Source organism: Vulpes vulpes, chromosome 13 (genome assembly GCF_048418805.1).
Source record: "Vulpes vulpes isolate BD-2025 chromosome 13, VulVul3, whole genome shotgun sequence".
Classification (NCBI taxonomy): Eukaryota; Metazoa; Chordata; class Mammalia; order Carnivora; family Canidae; genus Vulpes; species Vulpes vulpes.
The window spans coordinates 84,537,244-84,561,999 of NC_132792.1; the positions used below are offsets into that span (position 1 = coordinate 84,537,244).

A 24,756-nucleotide genomic window follows, 5' to 3' on the forward strand; every position below is an offset into this window, starting at 1 on the left:
CAAGCTTTCGTTATTATAAATGATACCGGGACAAGCACCACAGCATATGCAAATCACTAATGAATGAATCTGCACTAGACATGAGGTCACTTGAGCAGCGGCTGGCGAGGCCCACCTGGCGTCCTGCCAAGAGCCTCGGGAGGGAGTCGAGGTTTCAGATGCTGCAGCCCCAGCCGACGTCCCCAACTCACCTGTTAAGGACCTCGCACCAGAACCACACAGCCAAGCTGTTCCCAAATCTTGCCCACAGAAACCATAAGACATAGGTGTTTATTGTTTCAAGACACTAAGTTCTGGATGAATATGTTATTCACTAAGAGGTAATGGGTACGTATACACATATACACGCATATGTATACACACCTATGTGCATACGCACAAACACAAGCACATATACTTAATCCCTACAGATAGAAAAACACGATTAGTGGGGCATAGGATATAGTCTTTCGAAATGTCTCAGGTATATATTATAAAGCCACTTTCTAGAAAAACTATGAATTTATGCTCTGACCAGCATGTACAAGAGTGCCCATCCTCAGTATGCCTGCCAACGCTCGGTGTTATCTGTCTGGTGTCTCAATAAACACCGTGAAGAAGGAGAAAAGGTAGCTTCACACGTGTACAAGAAGCCAGTGGAACTACACGGGGCTGTACTGTCTCAGAAACTTCAGAGAAGACACTGCTGGAGACAGATGCTCATGAAATTAGGTTGAGATCTCCCTCTTGTTCTAACCAGCAAGCCTTGCTTTGGGACAATGCTTGCCTGAGCAGAAAATAAGTGACTACTTAGAACAGCCACAGGCCATACTCACTGGTCAAACTGAGTGTAGCTCTGAACTTTCTGCTCTTGTTCTCCAGGGCCAGTAAATCAACCAGAATTGTTTTGTAAAAACATGCAAAATGCCTTAGTGCACAACTCCTCAGACCCAGGGTCCTATTACATAAATCCCCAAGGGAGGACGAGGCAGGACAGAGGGACAGAAGAGCGGCAGGGATGTCTGTGTAGGATGCTGTTGACAAAGAAGCCAGGGCTGCACAAAATCTGCCGGCTATAATCCGACAGTCCGCTGGACTGTTCTAAAACATTTCCCCAAACTGCCACAAATAGGTAACCACTTCCTAGTAAATGCAAAAGAAAGGCTTATTTTCTTACAAAATCGGAACACTGGGTCTCTTTGTGATGGTGGTTTTTACTTTGTTTTTTGTTTGATTATATACTGAAAGCAGCTTCCCAGCATGGGAGTGGCTCCCTCTTCACACTCTTTTCCCTGTCCATCTACACATCAAACAAAGCTTTGCACAGAAAGTACAAGATGCAGAGGCGTGCAAGAGGAAGTCTGGGTGTGTTGGTGGGTAGGCGGGGTGGCTGAGATGAGGAAAGGATGGGCATAAGTAAGCCTCACAAAACTTACTGAGAGCGTTAAAGCTGGCAATTACACTTACAAATTCTAGCACATTCATGAAGTCAGCCTAAACCGTCATCGTTTCTTTGAAACAACTTAATATAGCAAAATGCCTTGACTAATAAAGCAGATACCTTGAAATTACCAAATGCTATCATTTTGTCATATTGGCTTCAGATTTTTCCACCATGAAATAAATAAAAATTTCTGCCAGTTAAATGCCCGTTGTTCCCCTCCCTGATCCTGTCTGCTTGCCTGCTTCCCCAGAGGTGAGCAGACATGAAGTTAATATTTTGCCTTCTAATCCCTCGTTTATTTTTACACAAACACATTCACAAACAACATGCATTATTGGTTTTCTACAAATTTATATGCTCTTGTACTTCTTCAACTTGCTTTATTCACTCTGTTCAGGCCACAGCTCTGATGCTCAGGCTGTGCTCTGCATAGCTCCTGAGGTTTCATTCACACCGGCCACTAAGAGAGTGGCTCCCTTGGTGGGGAGGGCGGGGGGCGGGTATGTAGCCCTGCACGCCACATTCTGTTTCGAGATACATGGTTGATGCACAAGAGATCTTGCATTCATTTTAATTACCCTATAGTTTTCATCATGTGACTGTGCCACATCTTATTATTGGTTTCCTTAGGGGAAGACATTTTGCTGTTTTGCAAATAGTACTGGTGAACATCCCTACACGTCTTCGTATGTACTGGTATACAAGTATCTCCGGGGAATCACCGTTCTTTATTCTGAGGTAACTGTGATTTTTTAAAAAATTTTTTTCTACTGCACAGTATAAGAAAAAGACAACCATGATAAAACTTACAATATTTATTAGTATGAATCAGTGTGTGTTAAACCCAAAATAACATACAATTGAGTGATGTTGAGGGCGGTGCCTTACTAGCGAATACAAGATGGAAAGGTCCTAACTGTCTGCAGCAGCGTCTTCTATAAGTGAGAACTGGGTCCAGCCCAGACACAAGCCCTTTAGAGAAACACGAGAAAAAGGAATGGTTTACACAATAGAGCACTGACACTGGATCACTGGGTCTGCTTTCAACAATGGTGGCTGAAAAAGTAGACTAGATGCCCAATGGATCTGAATATAGCTCCGAGCCCTTTGGTTGATAAGCTGGCTTGTAATTCAACTGGCTGCGAGCACTGCACGGAGTGGGGTCCCCTAGGAAGAGCTCGGCTTCAGCCATCGTCCGGCATATTCCCTGCCCACAAAGGAAATACCTCTGTCATCCAAACCTCCCTCGGGAAATGAATTCAGTTCTCATTGGGGCCAGCCCTTCTGCTGGCCAAAAGTTAGTTTTAGGTCTTTAACCTTCTATAGTCTGCAAGGTAACGTCATCTAAGTACCCTGATGTACCATTTCAAGTATAAAATGGCAAGTCAATTATGTACCTCCCTAAAATGTGCGCATGGCTCCAGCACCACCTCAGGGATTCCCACGGGGAAACAAGCCCTATGAGAACCCAGGCCTTACACTGTACAACACACAGGCACGAGCCAGACTCAGCCAGGGAAATGGATCACATGTCGGTGTCACACATACAAAATTATATTTACACATATACATGCACGTGAAAGGAAAGAAAACAGAGGGGGAAAAGGGAAAGTTTGGGAAATTATGGGAAGGATTTACATCCCAAGAAACCACTTGACATTTTGGAGCAATCGTAATTTCCAGGCCTTTCCATGATATTACGTGCTTATAGTTCAATGATCAGAACAGCCAGAAAGTAATTGCAAAGCAAAACAAAGGAAATTAGAGAGCTTCACTGTGGACAAGGCTCGAGTATCTATCTTCAGAGGAGATTCCATGTTTATACAAATGATGTGTGCCCAAGGGCTGTGTACTCTTCACCAACTGCTCTGAGTAGTGATTATATATAAATATATATTGTCATCTGACTGGCTGGAAGAGTTAAGGCAGTATGGAAAGGCGAAAGAGTGGTTCTCACCCTCAATGTGCTTCTGAAATAAGACCATGGGCTCGTTGATGGGTTGCTCTCTACATATGATTAACATTAGCTCTTTCATGCAAGATGCAACCACTAAAGACCCAGCCAAATACTGTGAACCTCTCTGGGACGTGGACAGCCTGAGCTAGACAACTTGAGCAGCTGTCTAGAGAGAGACTCAGGTTCTTGGGGACAGCTGGATGAGGAGAGGTTTTACAACAAGCCTGCATGTCCCCGGGAAAGAGGTCATTCAAATAGCAACCTCAATTTTCTAACTTTTGAAAGAGGCATGATAATCACTTGGCCTGCAAGCAGAATCATGCTGGCTGCTAGTAAAGTTGACAACGTGGAGAAAACCCTAAAAAGCCCAGCAAAGGCCCCGCCAAGACATCTAAATGCCACTTGCTAGCAGTTTTTGAGCGCCTGTCTCAGAGAGCTAAGAAGCACTCTTGAACCAAAAATAAGTATTTCTAGCCTGCACGTCCTAAGATTGTCAAGCTATTCTTGCAAGCTGAGTGAAGCAGTTGCAATATCCAATTGACAGCATATTCTTGAGTTTTTCTAGAAAAAAAAACCTAAATCTGTGATTTCCACCTGTTTTCTTGATTGCAGTCCACATAAATTGGTGTAAACTTGGCTGTGACTCTCCCAAGGAGACTTGTTCTTTGTTGATGGCGATTTCAGTGTCTCCGTCAAGAGTAGGGTGGGCACAGCCATGACAGGCCTCTGAAGTACCAGCTCACACGGAGTCACTGGAGGTTTGAGGTCTTTCATCAGCTCATAATCTCTTTCTTGGCTTTTATGTTATAGATTTTCTATTAATGTTTGCTGGGCCTTGAATGTTCCTAGCGAAAAAGGTACCGGCTGGCCCTGTTGCCATGCTGCCTGATTAACCATTCCTGAAGCCGGCCATTCTTTATGGTTTCTGAGTCCCCACCAAAGGCACAGATCCAAACAGCCTTTAAGAATTTCCTCCCAATATAAGCCCTAAGAGGAAACCAACTGCTTCTTGATCTCAGGTATTTATGGAAGTTAGAATGGTAAGATCTGGATTTCCAATGGAAATAGCTCTTCTTCCTTTCCACGCCTCCCTTCCTTTTCTTTCCATTGGATTCAGACATCTTTAATTAATTGAGCAGACAGGGAATCTAGAAGGGAAGGTTTTGTGAAAGCCTACTCTCAGCTAACTGGCATTTCCAGGGTTGGACCTCTGGTGAGTTACAATGCCCACCTACCCAACACTTTCTCCAATCTTGTAATTTTGGGGGTCTTGCATCTTAGGGTGCTGGTGCTTCCTTTGGCTGGCTTTCCCATAACCTATCGATTGATGTTATTAGAAGTCTGCCCTATGATTTAGACTCAAATATCCTCTGGTTTATTTTCCCCCTGGATATGACACCGTGACATACTGTCTTAGTAAAATCCTACTCTGTGAATTAACCCTCTGTAAGAGAGGAGGAATTTATTACTGTGGAGATGATGCATACCAGGCAGTCTCTGGAAAAATATTTATATCCTACATCTGTCACCATTTACACAGTACTTAAATGACTCCTTCAAACTAGGCCTCCCAACCCCAAAGCTGCATGAAATATTTTAGTCAGATTTGGTTTGTTTGTTTATGTGTAACTAAAACTTAGAAAGACAGGCATAAAGTAAAAGAGATGTAGAAAACAGTTTCTAATACATCTTTCTCCACTTTCACGATAGCTCAAGTCTCTAGCTTGAGTGATGATGATCCAATTACGCTCCGCTGAAAGGTAAATTAAGTTAAATTAAATGAACCTTTCAGTGAAGGCTGGTCAGGTAACAGAGGCAGTGGCACTGGAGCACTTGCTGAAATTGGGCTGGGAACGCAGGAAATCAGAGTGGAACGCCACTTTAGAATCTCACACACAGATAAGCCAGTGAGACTGCTGTACAAATATAAGAATATTTTCGGATTTTTAACAACAACAACAAAAGACTCAACTATACTTATTACCTAACGTGTTCCCTCCCACGTGCATTTCATGCCCCAAAGGCCATTTGGTGGCAGCATGGCAGATTTTTCTGGAGTTTTTTCCAGGGACAGTTCCTGCCCCATCGCTGCAGGTCTTCCAGGAAGCCAAGCCAGCGTCTCACTTCTCCCCACGCTGGGGGCCAGGCTGCTGAGAATAGGAGGTCGGCTCTGGCTTCTTCAGGTTCAGTGGACCCTGGGCCACAGGTCAGCAGCACCGCCGGCTGGCTGGAGTGGGTGGCTTCCCCAGTTTGATTGCTCCATTGTTTCCATTTTCGTGGGGGTCCAAGGGTGGGATCTGGCGACCTAGAACAGAGAGGAGGCCAGGATTGATTGCCTTTTATCCAGTCGACACTACCTGCTTCAACACCTTCCCTTAATGTTTGGGGTATGCAGGAAGCAGAGGGGCCCGGGAATGGCTCTTTTCTCTCCTCCCTCCTTCTTCCTTTCCCTCTTTCCTTCTTTGCTCTGATGCCTGAAGTCAAACTCCTGTTTGGAAAGGTAAGGAAAGGTAATGGCACCTTCCTGGTACCATGGGCTTCCCTGGATTTCGAACCCCACACCCCTGAGTTAGGGGACAAGGCCCCATCCACCTTCTCAGAGTTAGCACCAGCCCCCCTAGAGCTCTGTCCCACTGCAGTAAGCTGCTTCATGGCAGCAGGGCTTCAGCAGTAACCATGAGTACTCATCCTTCTGCTTCTTCAGATAGAACTTGATTGAGAATTCTAATCTCCCTAGTAATACCATTAGTTAACACTTTGCTCCCCATCCCTCATCCTGCTATGCATGAGTTATCTTATTTTTACTTAACATAATTTTTTAAATTGTCCTAGAGGGCCACGTGGGTGGCTCAGTGGTTGGGCGTCGGCCTTTGGCTCAGGTCATGATCCTAGGGTCCCGGGATCAAGTCCCACATTGGGCTCCCCACAGGGGGCCTGCTTCTCCCTCTGCCTGTATCTCTGCCTCTCTGTGTCTCTCATAAATAAATAAATAAATAAATAAATAAACAAACAAATGAAATCTTTAAGAAAAGTTGTCCTAGAGTCTCTGTAAATCAACACAAAGTCAAAACTAAAAAGGCAATAGCAGGGGATGGAGAGGTTGTAGCTAAAGGGTATGTGGTTTCTTTTTGAGACAATGAATATAATGTAAAACTGTGTTCATGAATAGCTCTATGAATATACACATTGTGTATAGCTCTGTGAATCATGTGTAGCTCTGTGAATCATTGACTTGCACACTTCAGATTGATGGAATGCACAGTAGGTGTGTTTTATCTCAATAACGCTATCTTTGAAAAAGGCAATGGGATCTGGAAATAACAAATATGGGTTCAGAACCACATAGTTTTCAAAGACGTTCATGGGCACTGTTGTCACTGAATCCTGTGAGGTCGGTGTGACGGCTGCTATTCTCATTTCACTAAGCCTCAGAGAGCTCAGGTTATATGCTGCGGGTTGTGTCAACAGTAAGGTGTCAACAGTAAGGTGGCACAGGTGGTTCGCTGATCATACATCTTGATTTTCTGATGGGTCTCAAAGCCTGTATACTTCCCACTGTCCCCTATTTGCACTCTGTGCACATTTCTATCCCCCATAAAAAGACATGCAACACTAGTTCTAAAATAAAGGTCGTTAAAATCAGTTCATCAGCATAACAGTTTACTAAGTAACCAGTACTGAGAAATGGAAGGGAATTGGTTCCAAAGACAAAGTCTTTCAGGGCAAATGGATGTTACTTACGGGCTATACAGAGAGTCAAATTGCCCCCGCAGGGGTACATCTTCACCACAGGCAGAAATAGTTAATGGCAAAGGTACTGGTGCAGTCTGGGTGCTATGGCCACTCATCAAAGCTCAGGCAGAAAGATTCAGGCCATTGGCAATTATCCAAAATCCAAAATTAATGGTAGAACTCTTCACTTGATGATGAAGCAGAAGGGAAGTTTGTAATAATTTCTGAAGCCACAATTCAGGCTGCTTCCTAGCCACAAAGCTAAGCAAAGCTGTCGCACACCGTTCTCAAAGCAGTTCAGGCCCAGTCCAGAGGCAAATGGGAATGGAAGTGCAGGTACTTTCCTCTTTTGGACATGCTATGTTTTTTTTTTAATTAGTCTAATTAAAAGGAAGCAAACAAAATACCTCTTGTACTTTGTCAATCTTGAGCAATAAATAGAGGGAAAAGCTCCCAATGACTACCAATGCTCTGATTTATTTAGGTCCCATCTTACCAATCAAGTGTTACTTACTTTTTTTTTTTTTTTAAGTGTTACTTACTCTTCAAGAGCAAGTGCTGTGTTTCAGAGGGCTAATGATGTCAGGTTGTATCATTATTTAAATGTATAAGACTGCCAGTGCCTCATGAATGTGTTAGGGGTTTTGGCTTTCACATCTGAAATACTTTGGGACAAAACTGCCATTCTGATTGGTGCAAGCTGTGTGGCCTTAGTTAACTAAGATAAGTAGCATTCACTGATTAGTACTTTTGATGATGTCAAAATCAATAGCCTATACTGACATCAACTTCATGCTATTCTTATGTTGTTAACTCTAAAGTTGGCAAAAGAGCATCACAGTTTAGCACTCCTATCGGTGACTTATTCTACATGCCTCAAGTTGTAAAATTTATCCTATGATATGTACCCCAAATATGTGGAAAGCTTATGTGTACAATACACACTGAAGCCACGAGGGTCAAGTGGCAATCTAGTAACAAAGAGCATGTATGGAAAGCATAATGAGAATGTCAGGGCAGCCCATCGGCATCCCTCCTTGCTCTGCTTGTCCTCCTCCCTCTTTCCTCCCTCCCTCTTCTCTCCTCTGTGGACAATAAGCAAGACAATGCTTAGGATGCAAGATTCAGTAGATCCAAGTCATGCCTAGAGAAGACTCCTTTCTTGTTTTAAACTGTTGGCCGTGTTTTTGAATCAGTTGTTGAACCCGGCTTCTTAGAGGCACCAGGTCCTGTTCACCTTCAGAATGGTCAAAATCTCACTTATTTGAACAAAGTATTTCTCAGAGACAGAGTTACAGTAGATTCCTTAGACGTTGTTCTTCTCACCTGGTAAAAGGGTTCTGAGATCTGAGAGTCAGTGTGGAGGCTAAGTGAACTCTTTAATATCTCCAAGACTGCCTCTCCTCATCGATAAAAAAAGACTGTGAGAAAGCAACTGGAAGGTGCTCTGCAGGTGGATCTGTGGCACCAATACGGAAGGAACTAACGACAATTAAGGGGTCCTGGGTGTGTCTCAAGTGGAGTCTGCTTGGGGACAAGGGTTCAGGTACTAGGGTTGGGACCCATCCTACTCTTCTACAAAACACAACCTAGGATCCCCGCTTCAAAGTGAGAAGAAAGGAAATGCTTCCACTTTAAGGCAGAGGTCGAGGAAGGTGGACCCTAACAATGAGGCAAACACCTCAAGCCCAGAAGGAAGCCAGCAGCACTGTGCAAATACACGAGCTCCAGTCCTGTGATCTGAGTTATCTGGAACTTACCGAAAGCTTCAATGTACTTAGACAAAAGAATGGTTCTGGAAAATGGCCAAGGCGTTTTGTACCAAGGAGATCACACAATGGAATCAGTATTAATTACACAGGCATAGAATAGGACAAATATATATCTACACATACACACACAGAAACATCTGAACAGGCTTTGAGCATCATCCTCTGCAGGCTTCTACTCTTACAAAACATCCTTTGAGTACACAATCCTCATCACAAGTCATCCTTGAGTAGAAAGCCTACGCCAGGGTGTTTATTTTAATAAGGTTGGGATTGTGTAAGATTCTGCTCGGAAAGAGGTAAAGGACTTTATTTCGAAATTCAGTTTTCCTAAAAGCTGACAGCCTAGAGAAGAAGCAGGTTTTATAAAGGATTCCTCAGGAATGCAATATGTGAAAAACAAATTCTAAGCCTATAAATCTGATCTCGGCTCTGGACTGGGGGCTGTAATGCCTTCACACACAACAAAAATAAAAGAGCATGCTTGGTTGCAGCTGTTCTCGTTCCTTTTCTGGAGGGCGGGCCATTCCCTGTGGAGCCTGGAGGCTTCCTGATGGTCCTGCTGTTCATGTTCTTCTCCCCTCCCACTGCAGCTCAGGATTTACTCGGCTCGGCTATCTTCTGTTGGGCGTTAGAGGTGCTGGTAGTTGCTGTGCAACTTCCATTTCTCCATCCTGATTTTCTGAATCATCCTAATTAGTAAATCGACCAGTAGGACTTGGCAGTATTTACCCCTGATAATAGCCTTTAAGGCTCACCATCATGGACCACTGCCCTTAGAATACAGAATGGGAGCAGGGCCGGAGGTGAGGCATGCCACTTGAGGCATTCTCTGAAGTGTCCTTTTGCTGCTGTAAAGAAGATAATCCTGGAATTATTAGATGACCTGGAACCTTACAGTCTAGATCTCAGAAATGGGCTAACATTCCATTTGGGACCTGAATGGCTTAGGAGACAGAGTGAATGGCGCCAGGAGGCTTGCAGGAAGTACAGGTCCGGGATGAAGAGAGCCTTGATCTAGGGGTGCCTGGGGGGCTCAGTCGTTAAGCATCTGCCTTCTACTCCGGTCATGATCCTGGGGTCCTGAGGTCGAGTCCCGCATCGGGCTCTCTGCTCAGGGGGGAGTCTGCTTCTCCCTCTCCCTCTATCCCTCCCCCTGCTTGTGCTTTCTCCAGCACATACACGTTTTCTCTCTCAAATAAATAAATAAAATCTTTTTTTTTAAAGGGAAGCCTTGATCTGGGTACCACTAAGAGAAGCAGAAAACAAAGATGGGAAGGACTGTGGGAAGACATCTGGCAGAGAGATAGATAAAGGAAAGAGAGGGATACAGAAAAGCAAGGAGAAATGTCTAGATTGCTGAAGGAACGGCAACATCCACAGAGAGGGAAGAAGGGACAGGCCACACTGGCTGTGAGCCCAGAATGCCAGAGGTCTTCAATATGGGGGGGCTTCAGTGACTCAATCATCAGACTTCCTTACCATTCAAGAGCATCTTTTCCTTTCCTTTTTCTTTTGAAATGAATAGACTTTCTTTCTTCCTTCCTTCCTTCCTTCCTTCCTTCCTTCCTTCCTTCCTTCCTCTATTTCTTTCTTTCTTTCTTTCTTTCTTTCTTTCTTTCTTTCTTTCTTTCTTTCCTCTTTCTTTCTTCCTGGAGCAGTTTTAGCTTTACAGAAAAAGTTGAGCAAAGTACAGAGAGCTCCTAATATCCTCATCCCCACCTTTCCCTGTTTTAACGACTAGCACAACTGTGGAATATTTATTACAAAAGATGAGTCATCATTGATTATTCTAAAAGAAAGTCCATAGTTTATATTAGGGCTTATTCTTGGTGTTGTATATCCTATGGGTTTTGACAAATACGTAATGTTAGGCATCCTCCATTAAACACCGGACAGAATAGTTTCAATGCCCTAAAAATTCTCTGTGCTCCCCCATATATCCCTCCCTCCTTCCCCCGAAGAGCCTCTGGTGACTCACGGATCTTTCCACTGTCCCTATAGGTTTGCTTTTTCCAGAATGTCACATGGTTTGGATCATACAGTACAATGTAGCCTTTCCTGATTGGCTTCTTTACTTAATTGGCTTCTTTCACTTGAATAGTATTCCATTGAATGGATATGTCCCCTTATTTTTTTATTTTAACATTTAAAAATTGTAAGACATACATACAAAAAACCACCAGCCACAAGGTAAAAATCTAACAAACCCGACTTCATCAGAATTAAGAATTTCTGCTCTTCCAAAGACATTGTCAAGAAAATGAAAGGGCGAGCCACAGCCTGAGAGAAAATGCTTGAAAAAACAAATATCTAATAAAAAAAAACATGCATCCAGAATATATAAAAATAATCTTTAAGCCCGACAATAAGAAAACAAACAACTCAATACGAAACAGGCAAAATTTGAGCCAACATTTCACCAAAGAGACTCAAGGATTGCAAATAAGCACATAAAAGAGGAAACACTATGAGTCACTGGGAAGATGGACATTAGAACTATAAGGAGGGGAAAAAAAAAAGAACTATAAGGAGATACCAATATACTCCCATCAGAATGACTGAAATTTTATCAACTGGCCAAACCAAGTACTGATGAGGATGTGGAGCAACTGGAGCTCTCCCACATTTGTGATAGCAATGTAAAAGGCTAAAAACACTTTGGAAAACTGTTTGCAGTTCCTTAAAAGGTTAAACATTACCTGGCAGATAAGCCAGCCATCCCACACCTAGGTCTTTATTCACACAAAGACTTGTATGTGAATGTTCACAGCAACCCTACTTCTAATCGCCCAAAACTGGAAACACCCCAAATGTTGGGTGGATGGATTAACACAGTTTCACTCGTGCAGTGCAATACTACTGAGCAACCCAGGAACCCAGCAAAATCCATACTGTGTTAGACTACAGAGGGCAAGTGATCTCATTTCTTGCATAAAGAAATTACATGAGGGGGAAAAAAGGAGAAAGATGGGAAAGGGAATCTCTTGATTAAGAGGGGCTTAAAAGACATATCGACTAATCCCTGTGTGTGTAATTTATTTGCATCCTGATTCAAGCAAATTGTAAAATGCAAACAGAGGAACCATTTAGGACAAATATGAGCTATTTGGAACTTTGAACACTGAATATTTGGTGATATTAATATGATAACAGCATTATGATTACTAATGTAATAATGAAATTGTTGTTATGTAAAAAAAGGTTACATTCTGAACCTATTTATGGATGAAATGATGTCTGGAACTCCCTTCGAAATAATTCAGGTGGATGGCAAGGGGGAGTGTGGGGTAGAGATGAAATCTGTTTGGTTATTGAGTGCATGCTGGTTCACTAGCTTATTCATCTTACGAGCGTATGGTGTTTTTTTTTGTTTTTTTTTTTTTTCCCAAAATAAAGCCTACTTTTCTTTTTGTTTTTTAGTTCCCTGGAAGCTTACCACCATAAAACAACCAGTTAATATTTTAAGTGCATATATCCTTCCAATCTTTGCCCAGAAGAATATACTATTTACCATTATATATGGTTCATATTTTATGAAATCAGGATATTATACAAACCGGTCTGTAACTTCTGTTTCAGTGTCAAGAATTTACCTTTTCATAACTGGAAATACAGATTTACATCATCATTTTTAATCACTCGTTTATATTAGCGACAGTATGGCTTTTAAAAAAAACCATTTCCCAACTTTTGGACCATTAAGTCATTTCCTGTTTTTTACCATTATGAATAATGTTACCATAAACTGCCATAGGCCATGGGCAGTGAGATAGACTAGATTTTCCAGAGCCCCCTGGCAGCCTTCTAATATAGGCTGCTTACTTACTAGTTCTGCAACCTGGAGCAAGTTACAAACCCTTTCATGACTCAATCTCCTCGTATGTAAAACAGGGATGATAACTGTGCCTATTTCACAGCATAAGTGGTGCACTGATGAGTGTAAACATTTAAGCAGTTGCGACAATGGGACAGAATGAGAATGTGCTGTGTGTTAAACATTCCTGCTACATTTTGCACACCTGATCTATTTCTGCTTTGGAATCCCTGGGATAAAAGAGACACATGTTTCGGGCATTTGCTATCCCACTTCTCCCTATTCTGAAAACGACACTGTTTCACAGACATCCTCTATCATTGCACTCCCTAAATTAACTTTTTTGGTGTAAGAAAGTAGACAGGCTTTGTCTTTGTCCTTTACTGTCCTTAACTGTCCCTTGATGGCTAAATTCACTTTCATTTGACAGCCGGCTACACTACTATAGAATTTGCAAATGCTTTGTTTTGATTTTGAGCCTGCTCCAAACAAAAACTACTAGAGAATTTAAAAAATCCAGGGCACTTAAAAAAGCTAACACTGTGCAAAGAATGATTATAAAACAAGACCTGATCACTGCCTACATATCTTAACTTTCTGCTTGTCGTATGAGCACCCTATTCTAATTTTTCCAAACCAATACACTTGTACCTCTAATTATATACACTTGAAAAAATATTTCTCACCTTGTTCTCAAACTACTAACAAAAAACCTAGTTTAACGTCTACAGTGTCTCCAGATGTGATTTTTCAGAAGAGAGCCTGTGTTCTCTCCTCCACACTCAGCATTCAAATTAATTGGAACAAAAGCACAGCTGTCTGGCGGAGATCCCACCCGAAAAGGGACATTTTTCTGGGGGAGCCTGCAGCTCCACCTCTTTTTGCCCTTAGGGAGTTTAAAAAAAAAAAACAGCATTTGAGTTGAATAATTAAAATCCACAAACCAAAACCCATGTTTCTCACACTCCAGAACCCAGTTCGACAGGCTCACAGCAGACGCAGTCCCCAGAGAGCCTGCTCTTGTGCCAGTCTTCGTCATTCCGGGAGAGGTGGCCCAGGAAGAACAGATCGGATCCGACCGTACCACTCTCTCCCTCCGTCCCATGCCCACGGCCTGTTTCCCCTGTGGTTGGTTCTACTTCCAAAAGATTTCTGAATTTTGCATCCGAGTTCCTATCCCAGGAACAGCCTATCCCAGCCTCCCCAATCCTGCATGACTGTAACAGCACCCTGCCTGGGGAGCCATGTCCAACATTTCTCTTTCTATAAATTCCCCCAGGGTGATCTTTCCGTCAGTGTAGACTGGATATGCCACACCTCCGCTTAGAACACTTTCAGAGCTTCCAGGTGCATTCAGAATATCACTCCCTCCTTCCCAGTACAAGGCCAGCAAGGACCTGGCTCAGTCTCCATGCTCCCCACTGGCAGAGCAGGCCTCCTTTCTCCTAAAAGCAGCACACCATCTCTTGCCTCAGAAACTCACTTGGTTTCCTCCTCCGAGCTCTTTGCCCAGCTGGCCTCTGTCCACTTTCCAGGTCCAGCTTCAAATCATTTCCCTGGGGAGATCTCCTCCACCCCATCTGAAGTCCCCACCTGTCTCTATTCTTGCAGTCCTTATTCTTTTGCTTCAAAGCATTTATTACAATGTGTAATTACACATCCATTTGACTCTGTGCCAACAGGCTGTCTCCTGCCTCGACGGCCAGTTTGTTTTGTTCACCATGGGGTCCTTGTGTCTAGCAAGGCACCTGACCCACCGAGTACAGAATATGTCTGTTGAATACACGGATCAACAGATACCAGGCCTGTCCGATGGACTGGTGCCATCCAACCTTTGGTCCCCATAGAAGAGCAACTGTATTTTGCTTGATCTAGTGGCCACACTGAAATATTACCTCCTAGAACATCATGAGGCGAGGATGAAGGCCCAAATTCAAAAATCTGAATTAAGCACTATCCTGTTTACTCATCCTAGCCTTACGGAGAATATGACAGGGTAAGATCTGGTCACAGAGCCCCTGCAGTAGGTGTATATCTGAGGCACCTGGAGGAACCATTTCAAGAGTTCATTTAATGGGTTCGTTTAATTTAATCATTTAAGTGTGTTCAAATGTCAGAATGATGGGAAGCCATAAGGAATCTTGGGAACTACCTGTGAGAGTTGGGGCAGATGAAGACTTCGTAAGGAAAAAGACAGAAAGCAGACCTTCAAGGAGTCAAGGTTAGCAGGGAGGAAGGAGGAGGTAAAGATGCAGCCTGCTGACGTAGCAGACGCCAGAGCTCTGGAGGGAAGACCATCAAGAGCTGGGTTTTGATATGTAACACTACAATGAGTAAACAGCAACAGGATATCTTCGTGCTTTCATACAACAGTTGAAACACTCAAATGTACCACAGTTTTCTTGGCCAAGGATAATTCTTTATCTTTTAATTCAAAGAGGAAAACTTCAATGCTTAAATGAAAGGTATAAAAGCTCAAAAAAGAAAAGTGAACAACCCTGAGGAGAAATGCATGGAGCAGATCAAGCCATAGGCAGCAGGGTAAAGGCAGTTTGAAAATGTGATCGAGCAAAGGGTACCAGCTGGAATGCCACTCAGAGGTCAGCAGGCTATTCGAGCACAGACAGTGCACAAGCCCTGCCCCCCCAAACAGAGCAGCATCTAAATCCTTGACAAGGTAGCTCCAGCCTTTGAAAACAGATAATATTTCGCTAAACAATTTCCAGTTAGTAAATACATTAACTCATGTCTAGAAAACACAGTTGTCTCCTTCTGGTTTATGAACACTCTGGGAATGTAGAAGAGAAACATTTGTCTCTTCCTACAAGTCAGTATGAATTCATTTAGTTTAAGCACACCTTTTCAAAGGGCTTTTATTCTCACCACTTTTTTATTGCATCTTCTCTCCCAGGCACGTTTGTCTCGGGAACATTGCTTTGGGGAGTGTACAAGTCAGCAATATCCCATTCTATTTTGAGCTCAGGGAGGAGCGCATGTAATACAAGTAGGAACAGGAAAAAAGAAAATAGACGAAATGTCTGCTGCAGTGTATTTAGGTGTACTTGGTACTGCATTTTAAGTTAACCTGTAATTAAGCTACAACATCCCATTCTGAAAAATTCACCTGAAGGAGTAAAGAGGAACCAGCACTTACAGTCTACACATGGCTAGAGGTCTTGCTGCAGGCCATGTATCTACATGCTTTTTTACTAAGGCAATTTTACCCCAAGTATGATAAAACATAAACAAATAATTGTTTACTTGACATGTGCTTTTGCTTTTTTTTTTTAAGATTTATTCATTTGAGAGAGAGTACAAGTGGGGGGAGGGACAGAGGGAGAAGCAGGTTCTCTAGTGAGCAGTGAGCCAGAGGCAGGGCTCAATCCTGCGACTCTGGGATCATGACCTGAGCCAAAGCAAACACTTAACCGACTGAGCCACCTGCTTTTTCTTAAGTGAAGCAGACCACCAAGATCTTGGGAATTCCTTACTCAAATTCCCCATCACCTCGAGCCATAGAAACTTCATATGGGTGAGGAGATATATACTGGCTGCACCATACAAAGAAGTACCTTTCCAGTTAAGATATCAATACTTGCCACTTAGGCTTATTTTCTTCTTTGCAGCTCTTATTTCACTCTTTATTTTAATAATGATTTGTGTAAACCTCAGAAAATCTCCTAGCTCATACAGAAACCTCAAGTGAATCTCAGGTATACGGAGCACTGTGCTTCGTTCACTCTCCAGCGGTCTGCACCATCTGCCTTCCAGGGGCTTATGCCGGGGAGAGAGTTCTAGAGCATAAGGAGCTGCATAAAGGAAAGGGGCCGATGTCATAGTCATCAGGAGCTATATCTAGCTTCACTAATTAAAACCTTTATTCAAAACGTAATGTCTTAATAGTCCCACACTTGCCAGAAAAGCCGAGCGTCACTGGAAAAGAATGAGTTCAATGTGAGGGAAAATGAGGTTAATGGAATGAGTTCAAGCCAAACGCTCTAAGATGTCACCTGGCATTCCACAGAAACAGAGGAGAGCTGAGCAGTTGCTTCACCGCAGAGCACTGCAGCAGTGGCCCATTTTCAAGAAGGAACAGGAGTCTGGGGATCCACGGTTTCCAACATAAAATTACAGCCTAGCACTCTAGAGTTCAACCACGAAGGTCAAAGCGCTTGGATAACACTATTCTGTTGAGAGTGTAAAATAACAGCAGTAAAATGAAGCCTCTGAAGGAGGATGGGAGGGAAGGTGATGTGGACCCCAATGAACAAGTAAATGCCCTTCTGTGCATTTCTGTATTATGTAAGTAACCCAGGTCAGAGTTCCCCCATCTCCAGTGAGTTCCCCATCAAGCCAAGAGAAACAAACAGAATAATCCCTGCTGTGGGTTCTCAGAGCCTAAAGTAATGAACCAAAACCAGTTAAAAGGAAATCAAATTTGTTCTGGGAAGTGACGGCCCCTCTGACTTTAAGAGCACGGCCAACGATGACCTCAGGCAGAAGAGAGATCAAACCACCAGTTTCCCCTCTGGAATTCCCTTCTGGAATTGTCTGGAACCAGATAAGACCTTTGAGAACAACTGCCAACTGTTCAGGGGCTTGACTTCTCTCAAGGTGGGTACCCCAGGCCCCTGAGTCCCAGCACTTCAGTAAAGGCTGACACTTCGGCTAAGTCCCAGATTGTACTCTAGAGGCATCCCAGGACAGCTTCCTGAGAGAGCCAACTGCAGGTAGCTCTCTGAGGGGACCCAAAGAAGTTGTGAGGGAAAATCTGGCCGTAAGCTGGAAACAGATCTTAGATAAAGGTTACTTACGGGGAACCAACATAAAGAAAGGGAATCATAACGTGACCCAGAACAGGAGACGAAGATGAGAGCAACCACCTTCCACTAACTAGCTGATTAGAAATGAGAAAAAATTTTTCAAATCGACTGTCCACCCAACTGCCAGTTTCAGGTCTTGTGGGATGGAGACTCATTTTTTGTTCATCACCACCGGGCAAAAGAAATGACTAAAAGGCTCCTTTATTTTGTTTGCCTAGAGTGACTTTAGTTTTCTACACCTCATCACTGCCAATTTTATTTCTCTCCCCCTCAACGTGCTAACACAAAATGCTACCAAACACACAACTTTTTAATTAAAATGACTATTTTTCAACACAGTTACTTCATTTTTATTCACATAACATAGAAACAACAGGTCAAAGCACAGAACTATGGAGATTCAGAATCGGGAGGCATGATGTAGGTCCAGACTGTAGGCTTGATATCCATGGCATTGGACAGATTCACACGGGTGGAAAGCTCTAGGGCAGTGCTCTGTTATTTTAGCCTTTGACTTTCAGAAGCACACAAGTGTAAACAAAGCCGAAAATGCAACTCAGGTACTTACTGATTCCTTGAAAGAGCTCTTCGATATTAATAGCATTTTTTGCACTTGTTTCAACCACAACAGCACCTATGGATTCAGCATATTCCTTAGCATCCTTCAAGGGAACTTCCCTGGAAAAGAGGTCACATGCAGACAGAAATGAATGCTCATTTGTAAAATATAAAGAACCCTAGCAAAACAAACAAAAAGCTCATGTGGACACAGCTCCTTTATCATCCTGTAAGCATAACAACTCAATCACTCTGCAAGTGTTGAAAACTAGTATGGGTGAAAACCTTTAAAATTTAAAACCCGGTCTCTGGCATTCATGGAGATAATATCCCCATATGTAAAATGCTATCCCTGGTCCCACAGAAAGAAAGAATTCCAGAACATTACAAACACTCCTTATGAAGATGGCAGCATACATTCCAGCTTTCAGAGTTAGGGTTGATTTCTTTTCCCATAAAAACGACTCATTATGGTTTTTAACAATTTTATATGTGTATGTGCATATATGCACGTGTGCATGCTCCTACATACACACATGCTTTTGTAGAACTTTTATAGATGTCTTTCACAAATCAGAGAGAATATGGCACAGGATTTGAAAGTCTGGAAATGAACATGGTTATACCTTCAGTGGCTACGATGCAACAGGACACAACTGGACTTTCACCTTCAAAAGGCTCTTCCAAAAAAAGAAAAAAAAAAAAGAAAGGCTCTTCCTGCAAAGATTTTAGGACATGAACTCTATTTAAATGAATAATCTAGAAATACATTTATTGATCTATTTTTAATGTGAAGATGCTGTGGTGGATCCAAAGATTAAGGAGACACAGTTCTGATTTCCCAGAAGTTCAGTCATTTATTCAACAAATATTTATTGACCAGCTATTATATGCCAGTCTCTCTTGTAGGTGCTAAAGAAATCAGTAATCCTTGCCTTCTGGAACTTACACTAGAGAGCAAAGACAAACATCCGTGGTTACTCTGACCTACAACATTGTAACATCTGCAACACGTGGATAATAAAGGTGTAATAAAGCACCTCAGAATTATAGGAAGTACAGAAGTACAGAAGGTGCACATAAGTATGAGAAGTATACAGAGGTAGGGATCCCTGGGTGGCTCAGTGGTTTAGCGCCGCCTTCAGCCCAGGGCATGATCCTGGAGACCCGGAATCGAGTCCCATGTCGGCTCCCTGCATGGAGCCTGCTTCTCCCTCTGCCTATGTCTCTGCCTCTCTGTCTCTCTCTGTGTCTCCCATAAATAAATAAAATCTTTTTTTTTTTAAAGAAGTATACAGAGGGGATCCCTGGGTGGCGCAGCGGTTTGGCGCCTGCCTTTGGCCCAGGGCGCGATCCTGGAGACCCGGGATCGAATCCCACGTCGGGCTCCTGGTGCATGGAGCCTGCTTCTCTCCCTCTGCCTTTGTCTCTGCCTCTCTCTCTCTCTGTGTGACTATAATAAATAAATTTAAAAAAAAAAGTATACAGAGGTATAGGAAGTATATAGAAATACAGGGACTGTACAGAGTGCAGGGAGTACAGGAAGTGTGCAGAAGTACAGGAGGTGTACAGGAAGTACCGGTGGTGTACAGAAGTCTAGGAGGTGTACAGGAAGCATACAAAAGCACAGGAAGAGTACAGAAGTACAGGAAGTGATGCACCTTGATCAATGGATCCTGGGAAGGTCAGTGGAGTGTGGCCATGACAGGGGTGTGGGGTGGCCCCATGGCGGAGGAGTATCCTCATCCCCACATTCTGCACCCAGTACTATCTTGGGTCTAAGGGTAGGTTTACAAGTGAATGGAATGGAGGGAAGTCAGATGGACTGGAGCCCAGATGGGAGAGAGTAGCCAGGGGGAATCCCGGCAGGGGGGCAGGAAGACACACCCCATGCCTGCCTCATGCCCAGCGGCCAATGAGGAACAGGAGGGCAACAGAGTCAGGCCCACATTCTGCGGGAAACAGTACACTAAATAGACTGGAGTGGGGAGTGAGGAGAAGAATCTGGAAGCTCCTCTAATGTGGTGGGTGAGGGAGAGTACAATGTTACTAGACAGATGGCTGTAGGGAAAGAAGAAAGGCAGACAGAAAATCGAAACTGGGAGTGGGGTGAAGAGTCTGTATCCCCCTCCCACCTCCTTCCCTTTCCTCTGCCCCTCCAAAGACCTCCTAAAGGCTAGATCTGGTTTATAAAGTTACCAGAGGAAATATGTCCTTGACACTTAAGTTCTTTACGGACCCCAGCTCAAATGAGAGGACTTTTCAGGTGCTAGCTGGAGAAGGCCCTACTCAAGGAGACTCCACCACAGGAGAGGCAGCTGCCCCAGGACTCCAAGCCAGAGAAATGAAGCCTCTTGAGCTGTGTCAGCTGGAATCTGCTTCCATAATCTTTCTTACCAAAGACTCACTGGGAAAAACTATGCTCCTGAACCTGCCCTCTCTCCTGTTTCCATCAGACAAGCCTCCAGCCTCTCACAAAGATTGAAGGGGGGAAAAAACCTTGCATTTTTGTTTTTTTGTTTGTTTTTGGTGGCAATGAATTTTACATCTGAAATATCCCAGGAAAGAGCTTTCCCACCTCCAGTTTGGCATGCTATCCTAGTTTTCATTTCTTCCCAGCAGTCTTTATCAAACCACAAATAGGAGGGTGGGGCTCATCTCTACTCAAATGTGGTTCAGATAAGACAGGCCGAGCCCCGCTAATCTCCACCTGGGGGTAGGGGCGATTCTGGCCATCAAGGAAGTTTGGAGACCCCTCAAGTGAGAGCGGATTACCATCAAATGCTTCTCTAGCCCACCACTCATCAGTCCCTTTGTGAGACAAAAAGGAGAAGAATAGGTTTTGCCAAGATTAATGAAAGAACAAAGTCCCTTGCCACACACTTCAGAATATCCATCCTGAGCATAACAGTAACCCTGGGTGGGCTAATCATCTCACAGTTTACACGCTGGACCCTGAAATGGACAGATAAGAAAAGTGTGTCCTCACACTTCTTCCATGTTTAGAAATGATCTCATGAAATAAATGATTTTCCCAAAATGACACAGTGAATCAGCAGTGGAGGCAGGGTCTAATCTAAGACCCTCTGGCTCTGCCCACTTTGCTCCCATCAGGCCTCGACAACATAACCACCCAACTGGCACCTACATTCCAGAGGACACTCTTTCGATTTTATAGACAGAGAATATGTGGGATTCTAAAGATCCTCAGACTGTAATATAGTGGAGTCAGGGGCGGAAGCCAGAACAGGTTCTTACTGAGTCTAGAGGGCCAGTGAAAGTTCCGCTAACAACAAACTGAGACCAGAAGGATCAACTACTCTTGGATCTGTCAAAATATGTTTCCTTTACTGTGGTATAAAAAGCAATATGTATTTGCTCTTTCTCCTTGCTCCTTGGCACAGAGTTCCTGAAACCACCAAGTTTCCTAAGTCATAGCTGTGTCTTTTGGTATTTGTAAAAAGCCCGATGATGCCACACCTGAGTTGCTTATACATAGGAGCCCTAGTGAGCTGCAGAGGGGGGCTGGATGCCAGAAGATCCAACCTCATGATTAGACGGTTGAAATTCTCAGCCCCATTCCCCAACCCTGGGGAGGGAAGAACTGGAGATTTAATCAATCGTGACTAAGTAATGAAATCTCAGTGAGAACTCTTGAATGCAAGGCTTGGAAAGGTCTGGGTCGGTGCACATGTCAGGGTGCTAGAATGGCAGCAACCCACACCTTGCTCTATGCATTTCTTCCATTTGCCTGGTCCTGAGTTGTACCCTTTAGCGGAGAAGTGCAATCATAAATCTAGTGCTTTCCCAAGTTCAGAGAACTCTGTTCTACTGAATTATCAAGCCTGAGGTGGAGGGGACATAGGAACCCCCAAACTAGTAGTCTGCTGGGCAGCAGTGAGGTTAACTTGGGGATACCCAAGACTTGCATCTGGCATCTGAACTCAGGGCGGGGGGGGTGGGGGGGAGTCTTGGAGGACTGAGCCCTTAATTTGTAGGATCTATGCTATGTCCACGTAGTTACAGTCAGGATTGAATTGAATGGTAGGACACCCAGTTGATGTCGGCAAATTGTCTTTGGAACAAACAGGTACAGCTACAATCTGAAAGAAGAGCCTTAAAAAGGTGAAAATTTCCTTCCTTGGAGGATCTTGCAGATAAACTAGCAACCACTGGGAACACTGGCTGTGTTTCAGGAGAGGCCCACTGCATATCCCAAGCAGCTAGAAGGCTGCCACCACTCGTCATTTATACTTATGATTACATGAGACTAGGGCATCCAGTGGCTTTCATTCATTTTTTAAAAAATATATATATCAAGTGTCTGCCATATGCTGGGCATTGTGCTAGGCCCTGGAACAGGCCGATTGAAACTAATTTGCCCAAGCCAAAGTAAAAGCATAGCTAGTCAATTTTGATGGGAAAGACTGTTTTTTACTTTCTAGACCAACCTATTCAGGACTCCCAGAAATCACCCAGAAGAGTTACTGCAAACCATCCAGGAGGTGTAGACTGTGAGTCCTCCTCCCTCGGCTGCCCCTCCCACCGCTGCTTCTTCAGCTTCTTTCAGGAACCCACCGTGTTCAGCCTACCTTATATATCAGCATTACCCAAGGTTTCTTTCTTAATTCTCTGGTGTCCTGCCCCCACTGGAAAGCAGCCACAGGCAGGTCTAGTAGTTAAGATAGAGGTTAGGATGCAAAGCCAACGGGGGACACAAAGGGCAGAGAAGGTGGGAAAGCTGGAGATCATGGGGGAAGCTATTGTCCACTTACCAGGAAAACACTAAATTCAAGGGATCATCAGAAGAGACCAGAGTCAGGGTCAGAACCAAGAGCTAAGTGATGGGGAGAGAGAGCAATACAGGTCAGGCTTAGGGGTGGAAACACATGAAAGAGGAGACTCCTTCTAAGCCAGTTCTGATGTTAATCAGCTTATACTTCAGCAGGGTCCACACAGCAGCCTGTCACGTGTCTTGGACCCAGGCAGACACCTGTTCAGGCTCTCTGTGGGGGAGGGAGGTCAGGAAACAGCATTCTTGTGGCTCCAGTTTTCAATGAGCTGTGCTGCCCCACAAGGGTCTTTGTTTTGTTTTCATGATGTAACCTGGCAACATGGCAGCTGACTCATTCTAATTTCAGAGTTATTTAATTCTCCATGATGGCAGAGAAAGAGGAGGCCAGGTACCCCAAGAAAGAGTTTCTGAAGCCATACCTGAGAGGGGGGGATCAAAGGAGCAGGCTAAAGACAGAGTAATGCTCTGTCCCCGCTACGGGTTCACTGGGAAGGTTCAGTTCTGTGGGTTCCTCCTTTTTTTTTTTTTTTTTTTAAGATTTTATTTATTTATTAGAGAGAGAGAGAGAGAGAGGCAGAGACACAGGCAGAGGGAGAAGCAGGCTCCATGCAGGGAGCCCGATGTGGGACTCGATCCCGGGTCTCCAGGATCACACTCTGGGCTGAAGGCAGCGCTAAACCACTGAGCCACCCAGGCTGCCCTCGTGGGTTCCTCCTGAAAGTCAATGGATATAGGTGACTCCCATGGTGCCTCCCCCACCGCAGGGCTTATGCACCTCACTCTACCAGATGGGATTAATGCTTTATAACAATTCTACGTATTAAGAAATTTGATATTATAAAATGCTGAAAACAATACCTGGCACATAGTGCTATATCAGCATTTCTTTAATAAATCGTCACAAAGCTGTATCAGCAAGGATGATGGCATGGCATCATTTTCTTACAGAATGTCACCAAAAAGACTGAGGAATTGATGCAGATGGAGGAAACAAGTAAACAGGAGGCTCAAACTACTTCAGAGCTTAAAGGTGCCTCACAGGTTCATGTGACTCAGGAAGGCTCCCAGGCGAGTCATCACTGTTCCACAGAAGAATGGGTGAATACAGGCTACATCAGCTGACTCATTAAATACATTAATTTTGATAAATTATCCCCAGATTAAATTGTATCATATTCTGAAGTCCTTTCTCCCTGAAAAACATTCTGACATTATTACTCCTGAGTAACCTGTATTCAAAGATAGTGAGCAACTTTTCATAAGCCATAAATATTTCTTGTTCTGTAACATTCTTATTCATGTTCTAACTACTTTGGTTTGGATAGTTTGGATTTTTTTTTCCTGTTTATTTGTAAGTGCTCTTTGCATATTAAGAAACCTAGTTCTTTGTAATATATTTTCACATTTCTTCAGCTTATCTTTTGTGTTTAGATCTTTGCCACATAGAAGTTTTTATATAGTCGACTTATTGATTATTTTCCTCTCTGGTTTCTGAGTTTTGTATCATGATTAAACAGTTCGTTCTAATTCCAAGATTATTTTTAACAGTTAACTGCTTTCTCTAACTTTTATCGTTTTGTTATTCTACATTTAAATTTTTGTCCCTAAATTTATTCTAAATTTATTTTTTCTCATTTTCCTCTATGACTAGCTACTTATCCCAAAACCATTTGCTGAATTATCCCTTTTTATATTTACTTAAATATCATCTTTATCATATACTAAATTTCTCTATGTGTTTCACCCTGTTTTTTGATTCTCTACTCTGTTCATTGACTTTCTGTGCAGTTCTGTGACAATGGTATATTGTTTTATTACTGAATCATTAAAATAGATAGCAATATCTGTTGGGATTAGTTCCTCCAATCCTATTTTTATCTGT

At 43.3% G+C, this 24,756-nt stretch overlaps 1 protein-coding gene across 1 annotated transcript in view; it reads right to left on the bottom strand.

Annotated features, from left to right (window-relative positions):
* Nucleotides 1-2,223: 2,223 nt before the first annotated feature.
* Nucleotides 2,224-24,756, bottom strand: part of RAB31 (RAB31, member RAS oncogene family) — a 130,047-nt gene continuing 107,514 nt past the window's right edge. The window contains exons 6-7 of the mRNA XM_026005954.2: nucleotides 18,090-18,199; nucleotides 2,224-5,685 (exon numbers count right to left, since the gene is read on the bottom strand). Coding sequence (XP_025861739.1) covers nucleotides 5,588-5,685; nucleotides 18,090-18,199 — 208 coding nt within the window. The 3' untranslated portion in view covers nucleotides 2,224-5,587. The remainder of the gene's footprint in view (nucleotides 5,686-18,089; nucleotides 18,200-24,756) is intronic.